This window comes from Drosophila nasuta, chromosome 3 (assembly GCF_023558535.2).
Source record: "Drosophila nasuta strain 15112-1781.00 chromosome 3, ASM2355853v1, whole genome shotgun sequence".
NCBI lineage: Eukaryota > Metazoa > Arthropoda > Insecta > Diptera > Drosophilidae > Drosophila > Drosophila nasuta.
In genome coordinates, this window is record NC_083457.1 from 49552023 (window position 1) to 49563421 (window position 11399).

General features: G+C 35.2%; 1 protein-coding gene across 1 annotated transcript; it reads left to right on the forward strand.

Moving 5' to 3' along the window:
- The first annotated feature begins 5591 nt into the window (after window positions 1–5591).
- On the forward strand, window positions 5592–7170 carry LOC132791197 (fibrinogen-like protein 1). The gene is made up of 3 exons (XM_060800032.1): window positions 5592–5744; window positions 5810–6924; window positions 6994–7170. Exons 1-3 carry the CDS (start codon window positions 5664–5666, stop codon window positions 7109–7111), a joined length of 1314 nt encoding a protein of 437 aa, XP_060656015.1. The 5' UTR covers window positions 5592–5663; the 3' UTR covers window positions 7112–7170.
- The last annotated feature ends 4229 nt before the right edge of the window (window positions 7171–11399 follow it).

Sequence of the window (11399 nt, forward strand, 5' to 3'; positions counted from 1 at the left end):
GTTGTTGTTGTTGTTGGTGTGCATTTGGCAAGCGTGATTTGGTGATTGTCATCGATACGGATACACATTATGCCGGCTCCGGCTTCAGCTCCAGCTGCGTTGTCTCTTGCCACATTCCACCTGCACTCACACTCTTTTTGCCCTCTCCCTCTCTCTCTCTGCCCTCTGTCCACTTCGATTTGGCCTGGTGCAGCCAATCAGCCGCCGGAAGCGACAATTGCCAATTGGGCGCCATTTTACGCCAGCAACAACAACAACAAGAACAAAGAGTAACAGCCAAAAAAAACCTCATCATTTGTTTCCATTTGTCTCGTAGTTGCCCCCAACCCAAGGGGGATAGGGAAACAACGTTTATGCGCTTGTTTGCGCGCATTTTCAATGCAATTTCCCAGCTCCACGCACTCCATTACAGTCGCGCACAAAAGTATGCAACAGTCATTGCAAAACGGCGCCGCTTTGTTATTTAGCCACCGTTCATTTGACAGGCATCGCGGCGTCAAACAGCAAAACTGCCTGCCTCCAACTTATGCAGCTCCAATTCCAACTCCAAGTTGAACTGCAACTCCAGCTGCTGCTTTTGGGGTTTAGTGGATGCACACCTGAAAATGACCATAATTAATTGCATGTACCTGTGGCCCCATTGACCCCATTGGCCCCCATGCTGCCAATTAGCGACAGTTGATTGAGCCGCCTGAATGGCCAACGCCAACGGACTCTATGGCGCGACACATTCTTTTCGTTACCCTGGAAAGGCGGAGTGTTGTAGTGGGGTATAAGCGAAAAGAGAAACCTAATACACAACAATTAATATTATTTATTTTTGCGTTACTCATCTTTTGTTTATTAAAATACAATTTAAGTTTCATCAGACAACATTTCGTCATTTATTTTTGCTTTGCACTGTGTGTTTACTTAAGAAAAAATATATTTGAATCCTCCTTAGACAAATTTTTATCGCACTGAAGGAAATATATTTAAAGTTAAGTTTTAGAGTTTACTGTTCATTTGTGCTTCTTCTTGTGCTTATCCTTTGTTTCCTAAATTAAATTAAAATTTAACGCCTTGTTCAACTGTGAAAATTACTTTCATTCAATTCAAAGATTCATTTAATCACAATCTATATTTTTCATACTTTTCATAACTATGCAAAAGTTACTTTCATTCAATCCAAAGAGTCTTTTATTCACATTCTATATTTATATTAAGTATACGAAAAACAATAATGTCTTTCTTACTATTCAACATTTGCTCACGCTTATAAAATTTTTAACAATTTCTCTTTTGAACAATTATTCTTCAAAAACTTTCCAAAAATAACCTTATATCTTTCAAAAAAAATTCTCTATGAAATTTTTATTATTTTAAAAATAGATATTTTGAGAAGCTTTTACTTTTTATAAAATACTTTAATAATGTCTTTAATTTAATATTTTTTTATGATTTTATGCAGAAATCAAGTATTGTAGCCATCATATTACATTCCGACTACCCTATAGCCAGAGGACTTCATACGTTAAAAATCAATGCCCTCTTAGCTATTGTCTCCAGTATTTACCTTACAAAAGTGAATTCCTAGACAAATTTCCTAGAAAAATTACGCTCATTATTAAGAATTCCACGAAGCCAAGAGATTGTTTATTGCACACTTAATTACTGAAGTTACACACAGGTTGCGACGCATTCAATTCGCTGATAATCTGCAAACGCTAAAGCACAATCATTGCACACTTATTACATTGTCATGGTATTTGGGTGAATGTGTGTGTGTGTGTGTGTGGTTGGAAGTGAATGTTTGGTTTATTCAATGGAGCACCATTATTGTCATCGAGGGCTTCCCAATGTTTAACAACTTAACAGCTCTCAACTTGGCCGCACTTTATCTACAAAAGTGGCCGCCACTTGGTCAATCTCTCTCACTCTTTTTTACATTTTTTTCAGTTGCAGTTGCAGTGCATCACACACACACAGATGATCACTTGAGTATTTTGTGAGAGAGAGAGAGTGAAGGGAGGTTCATTATAATCGAAGCAGCAGCAGCAGCAAATCGGTTTCGCATGAAACGCAATTGTCTATAATTACATTATCCCAACTATCAATTAAACCAAATTGTCTGTCGGCCGCGCCGGGGCCTAGCCCGGAACTCAGCCAGACAGAGGGACGGACACATACGCACATACGCACATGCATGACACGCCCCCTGCACAGCCCCCAACACACACACACTCAGTCCCCCATTAGCCCTATAGCTGCATCATAATGGGAGCTGTTATATGTTTTTGTGTTTGTATAACAAGGCCTTGCCCCCACTTCCTCCTCCTCCTACTCCCCCCATTTAAGTGTGTATCCTTCAGAGTACACATCGAAATGCGCGTATGTGTGTGTGCGTGTGCTTTCACTTGTAATCCCCGCACACAAAAGCATTTAAATAATTTTACTGGCGCTGTCAACGCTGACGCTGACGCTGCCGCTGATATCGGAGTATTTTTCAAGTAATTGTTGTAATAACAAACGCAAAAACAACAAGAGCTACAACAGACACACACACGCACACATTCGCAGACATTCAGCGTGAGAGTCATGGCAATTCCATGCACACACACACAATCACAAAATCACATTGAAATATGGAATTCACAATTACATTTAGGCACACGCACACTCGCATTCTCACACTAACACACACATAACATACATATTCACATATTCGCATTTGTATTTGAGGTTCATGCGTAGCTTGAAATCACAAACAGATAATTGTCCACGGAACTAAGCAACATTACTTGCTTTTGTGTACTTTTTATGTTAATTAAGACACATGAGCTTTTAGTCTTAATATATTTGTTTAAGGAATTTCCTTGTAATAAAAAAATACTTATTGTTCAAACTTATTAAGAATGACTGATATAAAATCAATGAATGTATTTAGTTTATTTAATTCTGTTCTTCCTAAAAAAATGATGATGAAAGCCGTCCCAATAATTATGTCTGCATTTAATAATAATTAAATATAAGACACAATTATAATATCAAATTTTAGATATTTTATATATACTTCGACAACATACTTATTTTACACCATTTTAATTGTAACTACTAATTAGTAAGTAATATCAATTATGCATTAAATTAAAAAGAATAACTAAATAGCTCTGAAACATGTATTTATTATAGCGAAAATGCTTAGTTAGAGATATGAACCTCTGAACCTTTTATTCATGAATTGTTATAATAGTATCTTACAATTAATTTCTATAGTGTAATAATATAGCCAAATCCGCGGAGGCTTTCCACCTGCTAATGATATACCATTGAACTACTTTGTATGTTATGCGTTTTTCAAAGAATGCATAAAAGATTTGTATACCAAAATTTGTTCTACACTATTATTTTTACTTTTAATAGTATTTTCAACTATTATATATTATATTATAGTTCCTCAATAATCTACTATTTCCAATTAAAAAACAATTCAATATATTAATTTTATATTTTAATATTTTCGTTTTATTCAAATATTCTTTGATTGAATATTTCAGGATTGATTTTTCACTATTTATAAGCCTTTTTTCTTACCAAATGCAATTCACAAAATGTTCTGTCGCATGAACGCAACCGGCCAATAAATGGCAGCCAAAGCAGCGACACGTTTTTCGTCCAACTCTCGAGTAAAGTTAAAATTTGTTTTGCTTTCACATTTAATTGAAATTTACGCCGCTTTGTCGGCGTCTCGTTGTCGCGACAAGCGGCGACTTTTATCATTTTAAAAGCCGCCCGCCCGTTGTGCTGCTCCTGTCGCTGTAGATGTCTCTGCCTCTATCGCAGTCGCAGTCGCTGTCGCTGCTTCTGAAACTGAAGTTTTGGAGCTGGGAGTTGGAGCTGAGCTGGCGTGCTGACGGTGCCGACACGACTGGAGCCACAGCCAGAGAGAGAGTCAGCAGAGTCAGAGTCAGAGCTGTAGTTGTGCCCAAGCCTGGCCAGAGTCGACATTGGAGGCCCGACAGCCACTTTGCTGCAAATTAAATGCATTTTGCACGCACGCACACTTATGCACTTTACTCTCTGTGTAACAGACTCTGAGTGTGTGTGTATGTGTGTGTTTGTGTCATTTAATTTTAAAAAAGTTTCACAGCACGAGATTTATAGCGCCCGAATGACTAAAGAGTTTCAGTTGCAGCCTTCAACTCTGTTTCTCTTCAGCACGTTTCCCTCTCTCTTTCTCTCTCTTCGGCTTCTCCCGCCACTTGCATTTAATTTAATTGAGAAGTTGTCCGAATGACTTGCCGCTCCCCCAAACCACATGCCACATGCCTCATGCTTCATGCTGCATGCCACTTGCACTGCCACAGCAATTGGCTTCAGGTGAACAAATTTGCTGACAACGCTGCAATCAATAAGGAATTTGTTTACACATGCCCAAAAAAAAAAAAATATAAAGGATCAGGTCAAGGATTAAGCAAACCACTTAGTCAACAGCCAAAGTTACAAAACATATGTTTTTCTTCGACATGCGCTAATTAAATTCTAAAATAGTTGACTCTTCGTAGTAAATCAAGTTAGAAAGCAGATAAGTTGTGAAAAATATATTTTGTAATTAATAAACATATTTTATTTAAAAGAAGTATGAAAGCCGAGCAGACTCGACTGTGAGATACCCGCTACCCATTTTGAATAAAAGCAAAATATTGCTGTATTATTTTCAAAATATACGAACAGAATATTCCGCAAAATACTAATAATACACAAAATTGTTTAATTCGTATATTGATATGATACTACATTCAAGATATACTATAGAGTGCAAAATATACCAGGCTCTATGCCAAAGCAACTAAGACTCCTAGTAAGAAGGCGTTTTTGCCCAAACAAAAGTATTTCTTTAATAACTTCGACAATTTTTATCTGATCGCAACAAAATTTTCAGGAATCATAGTTAGACCATAGTTATTATTGTAGTATATATATATACCAAAATTCACGACACAGACTTTATTTGTGTAGAAACATAAAAAATGCTGTCGAAAAATATAGCTCTATCTCTTGTAGTCTCTGAGATTTATGTAGGTGTTCATACGGACAGACAGACAGACGGACAGATGGACATGGCTAGATCGTCTCGGCTGTTGACGCTGATCAAGAAAATATATACTTTATAGGGTGGAGAGATACCTCCTTCTACCTGATACATACATTTCCTGCCGGCAGAAATTTATGATACCCTTCACCCTATGGGTAGCGGATATAATTATACTCTTATTAACTTAATCAAGTTGTTTTTAAATTTGCTAACAAAATAGTTGTCAGCATATGTATTAATAAAAATGCATTCCATTGTCGTTTTGAAAGTATTCGGGCATAATTTCGAGTACTTCGGAGATTGACCCCAATGTCAACACGCGACGGAAAGAAATTGAAAACAATGTTGATGCTATACATTTTTTATATTTTTATTTTATTTTTTTTTTCGAATTTAAAAAAAGTTCCAGACAATCATTCGACATTGAAATCTTTTCTGCTGACATAGAATCTAGGCCGAGACTCTAGGTTATCATTACGTGACCTCTCTCGTTCAGATCTATTGAGCGGAATCCACATCGGCTGCACTGACTTTAACGAAATATTCAGTTCCAAATTCATTTTGTTTGCGGGCAGTCGAAACATTTAAAATGGGCGGAATAAAATTTAACGGAGTTTTATTACTGATGGTCCTTCAAATATTCTTGGTGGCTACAACAACTGTAGATGAAGTGAGATTAAAGACATAATACTAAGAAGAATAGTGATTAAAGTGTATACGTTTTCTTCCTGTCAGACGTATGAATCAGACCAAAGAACTGTAGAACCTTTGCTCGATATTATTAGACAGGTCAGAAATAAATTAGAACAAAGTGAAACTAAGGAAAAGCAGATAAGTGAATTAAATTCTGATCTTATGGAAAAGTATCATGAAATTGTAAGAATTCATGAAACATTCATGAAGGAGGCAGCTCTATTAACTGAGTATAAAAACAAAGTAATCAAAGGGGAAAACGATTTGCAATTGTGTCAAAATAAAGTTGACAAATCTGAATCTAAAATTATTTCACAACAAAATATTATTCTTAAATTAAAAGAACAACTAACAGATAAATCCACATACTTAGAAAATTGTCAAATTCAAATAAAATCTTTTAATTCTAGTTTAATTGAAAAAGATGAATATATTAAAAATAAAACAGAACATCAGAGAACACTTGAATTAGAATTAGAGAAGAGTAAATCTATATTAATAAATCATGAAAATGATATTCAGTTATGTCGTTCAGAAATCAACAAATTAAATAGCACATCAAAGAACATTAGAGAAGAACAGAAAGAGATTCAATTGAAGTTAACAGAATGTGAAACTAAGCTAAGTCAATCTGAACTTGATAAATTAAATTCCACAACATGCATCCCTTTCGGAGAATATCCAGGAGTTAATCAACTCAATGTCTCTGGCATAGGTTTATTCAATGTTTTGTGCGATAGTCAGTTAGCTGGACCTGGATGGATTGTAATACAACAACGAGTTAGGGGAGATGAGAATTTCAATAGGGATTGGGCAACGTATCGCAAAGGTTTCGGTTCTTTTGAAAGTGATTTCTTTCTTGGTCTAGAGAAAATACATCGTATCACGAGCTTGCAGCGTTTTGAACTTTACATACATTTGGTTGATGAGAATGGAAGAACGTACTACGCTCGCTATGACGACTTCAAAATATCTGATGAAGATAATGGATATGCACTGAGTTTGGGTGAATTCAGTGGAACTCGTATTTTTGATGACATTAGAAAGTCTGAAAACATGAAATTCTCAACATTCGATCACGACAACGACAAAAATGATTATGATAATTGCGCAGACTTGTATGAAAGTGGCTGGTGGTACAATTATTGTACTCGTGGGTAAATATTTCAAATTTTTATTTTCGAAGTTATGTATATAATTATAGATTTTTGTTGTTTCTTATGCAGTTATTTAAATGCACCATATGGGCCAGATCTACTTTGGTTTGACTATAAGTTCATTTTACTTAAGGAAGTTAAGATGCTAATTCGCCCCAAAAAAAGCGATGAAGAAGTGATAAACTGAAAAGCTGAAATTCCCATATTTGACTCAATTATGTATTTATTTATATATAATTGGTGCATTAAGAAATTGCGTTCTGAAAAATAAAATGATCGACTATCTAATGCCGCGATTTATTTTTTAAATGGAAATAGATCAGTTTTTTAATGCATTTATTGTATATTTTGATGTAGCAAATTTTAAACTTTTAGACGCTATAGAGGTGCAAATACTTAAACGTCGGTAAACTTATGAATGATTATCCCGTATATATCCTTTCAGTCCAACGTTGAATATTAATGTAATTCAGGAAATGATCTTCACATATTCGTTTCTTATCTAAACATAAATGTTACTAATAATACATAACAAATTATGTTTTTGCAACATTAGTTGATGAAAAGGTAATAATAATTACACAAAGCAGTGTATTATAGTGGGTGCTATAAGTATATTTATTTTCCTCTTATTTTACAGATGAATTCGACCAACAAAACTGTGCCGAGTGTGCTCGACTGCGAAAGCCATTTTGAATAAAAGAAAAATATTATGGTGTAGAATATACCATATAAATACGAAAATTATACCAAATCGTATATTTGGTATATTGATATGGTACTACATTCAATATATACCCCTAGTAAGTAGGCGTTTTTGCCCATACAACAATATTTCTTCAATAACTTCGACAATTTTTATCTGATCGCAACCAAATTTTCAGGAATCACAAAGACCATAGTTATTATTGAATATAGAAAAATTCGACCTTAGCTTTAAAATAACGCTAGTTATTCGAGTTTTGTCAATTTATGGGGGCGGAAATTTGAAACAGACTTGGTCTGCATGCAAACATAACAAATGCTGTCGAACAAAAATTATAGCTCTATCTCTTATAGTCTCTGATATCTAAATATTCATACGGACGGACAGACAGACGGACATGGCTAGATTCTCCCGGCTGTTGACGATGATCAAGAATAAATATACTTTATACATTTCCTGCCGACACAAAGTTATAATACCCTTCTACCCTATGGGTAGCGGGTATAAATATATCATGATATATCATAAAATCACAATTATAGTTTACGTAAGATGAACTATTAATCTTGCAAATACATCTTCAATTAATAGTTTAAAAAGTTTAAGAAATATTGTGTTTTAAAATCCTTACTTAAATTTAGAAATTTTAAAAATATTCCTAAAATATATGAGCTTAGGTATTGTTGAAAAATTTTAATATTGCCAAACTGGATTGAAAATTGTATTTTATGTACGAATTAAGAAACTTGAAGTTTAGCTTATTAAAAACAAAAGCAATAAGTGTACGAATTTAATTTTTTTTCATAAAGACAGTTATTGATAATATAAGAAAATGTTTACTTTTGTTTAAATATAGTATAAGCAACAGTATTTAGATATATCAATAGTCAGACTAAAACTTGCATTTCTCAATTAAAAATACAATTTTTATACCAAATTTTTAGCACAGAATTGCAGCTTTAACTTGAATGGTTGCACTCGTTTCACACACAAAATGCCCCACCGTACCTGTTTGATAAACCATTATTAGTTTGCTCTGCCAATATTGATTTTAGTATAAATATTAACTCAAGGATTTTAATTAAATATTTCATACATTATTCGGTGTCTGCTTCTGTGACAAAGTCATAACTACGCTACGCTTTGGATTCAACTATCGAGTCAAGTCAGTTGCCAGTTGAGGTTCTCTAGCACATACATATATGCAATGCTCATAAAAACAGAGCAGAGAGGTAGAAAGAGAATGAATTCAGACAGATATCGAGATTGGCAGGAAGTCAGACGCACAAAAATGCAACAAAGGCAAGTGCAATGTTGTTTGTGGTCAAATACAAAAAGGACACGAATGCTCGACTCTCGCATTGACTCACATCTCTGCTGTGTTTCCTTTGTGATGCAGGGGAGAGGAGGACGATGCAAAAGGAAAGGTAAATAATCCAACGTTGCCTGGGGTTGCTTGGCCACATTTTACGCATTTGAATCGGGGAATTTATGAAATTGCAAAAGAAGCAGCGAAGCAAATCAACGCACAAAACTCCAACTCCAATTCCAATTCCAACTTCAACTCTTCGTAGCTGAACAAAGGACTTACGGCAACATGCCATTTATTTGTTAATTTAGCCACGCAGCATCAAATATGTGAAGTCAACAAAAACAGCAGCAGCAGCACCCCTTTTATATTCGTCGGTGTCCAGGTGTCCCCTTTTGATTCCAGGTAACCAGGTGTCCAGTGGCAGTGGCGGAATCACGAACTCAACTCCCTTGGTTACCTGTGCCAGATGCCGCAAGCGTTTTTAAGCTACTTGTTTCTCGGTTTGTATAATCCTCGAGGTGGACCAAGAGAAAGGGTGAGAGTGAGTGTGTTCTCTACGTTCATGGCTTAGTTACGCCGCATACTAACTCTGCATCAGTGTCTTTCCCATACTTTCCCATTGCTCTGTGCCACACTCTGTAGTTTATTAGTCCACAACGGACAGCCTAATGATGCCTGTCCACAGCAGCGGCCTATGTTTTGGCGTCTAGTATTTGAGGCTGTTTGATTCTGTTTGTCTGTCTGCGCAGCCCTTTAGTTAACGCTACAATGACTTCACATATACAGAGTGCTCTAACTTTGAGGAAGTCGATTGACTAACTAAACTGGAAAAATAGAAATTTGATCTTAAAAATAATTGAATGCTAAAATTAAAAAAACAATATTAGCTAAACTTAATAGGAATTCTAAATTATATCGCTTATATTAAATTAGCTAAACTTAATAGGAATGCTAAATTATATGGCTTATATTGAAAAACAAAATGAAATATAGTATTTTTCAATCAATTTTTTTTTTTCATAATACTTTTATATTAGTTTTAAGACTTTATCACTTATTGGTAGACTCAGACAATGAAAATACTAATAAAAGTACTAAAATATCAAAATACTAAAATGACAATGTACTGAAATACTATTGAAATACTAACACACTAAAATACTATAATATTAAAATACTAAGATGTTAAAGTACTAAAATACTACAATACTATAATACTTTAATACTATAATACTATAATACTATAATACCAGAATTCTAAAATACAATACTAAAAGTAAAAGCCCAAACAAATTAAAAAAAAAAAAATAAAACCAATTGTTATTTAAAAAAGTTTCAATTGCTTTCCTAGTTTGCCTTTAATTTGTAATTTATATTTAATTATTTGTTCAATTATTATATTGATTTATTGTGATGATTTTTATTTTTCTTTATTTAATCAATTCTAATATTTCTTTATAGATAGAATTAAAGATTTGGCTTATTTTAAACCGTATTGCTGTCTACTCATTTACGATTTTTAAATTATGCTAAATTAGTCAACAAAAAATTATTAGTTTACAGAGCATTTAGTCAGCCATGTAAGCTCTATTTTTGCTAATGCTACCTCGTGTTTTTTTCTCGTACTCAGCCATTGCATTTGTTAACAATGTTTTCAACTTGTTGCCCATTCTCTTTCTTTGTTTTTTAATTTACATTGGCATTGTATAAATATTTAGACAAGCTGCCAGGCTGAGCTAGCGAGCGAGAGCAACAGCAGCTGCTGTTATTGCCGTATCTGCTTTCACTTCTCCCCTGCCGTGCGTTGATTTATGCAGTAAAAAGATGTTGGAGGGAGAAAGGAGGATAACAGGCCGCATCTAATGTTGATTTTGCGTCTTTTTGCGCTTTCGCTCTCGCTCTCTTAAGGCAGTCAGCAGTCGCCCCCAAGCGCATTGTTTGCGCAAATGCTTTTTCAACAATTGCATGGCCAGGACTCGCTGATCCCCCAGAGATTAACGTGACTAGCACTCATATACGTATTTATGTATGTGTGTGTGTGAGCACACGTTAGATAATCCAATTAATATGCATACAAAAACGCAACTCGACAACAACAAGTAACTAAGCACGAAAACAAAGTGAACGGCAACCATGTTGAATATCTGCCAAACCGGAAGCGTTATTCTTGCAACACAAAGAGCTGCGGCGCGTCTGTGGCAGCGCCCTGTTCAAACATTTATGAGTCCGGGCAACTTGCCTCCGCCTGCCTGGTTGTAGGAGTAGTTTTCAGCCTGGCCAGGCACCAGATGAACCAGCAGCAGCAGCTCCAAGCCGCGCACGGCATAAAACTAATTTGCGGCCATGGCAATTATGCAACCAGCTTTGGCTGCAGGTTGTGCTGCAAACATTTCTGCCCTCGCCCAGCGCCAAGTTAATGTCTTCATTTAGCCATATCAAGTTGTGTCCCAAATGCAA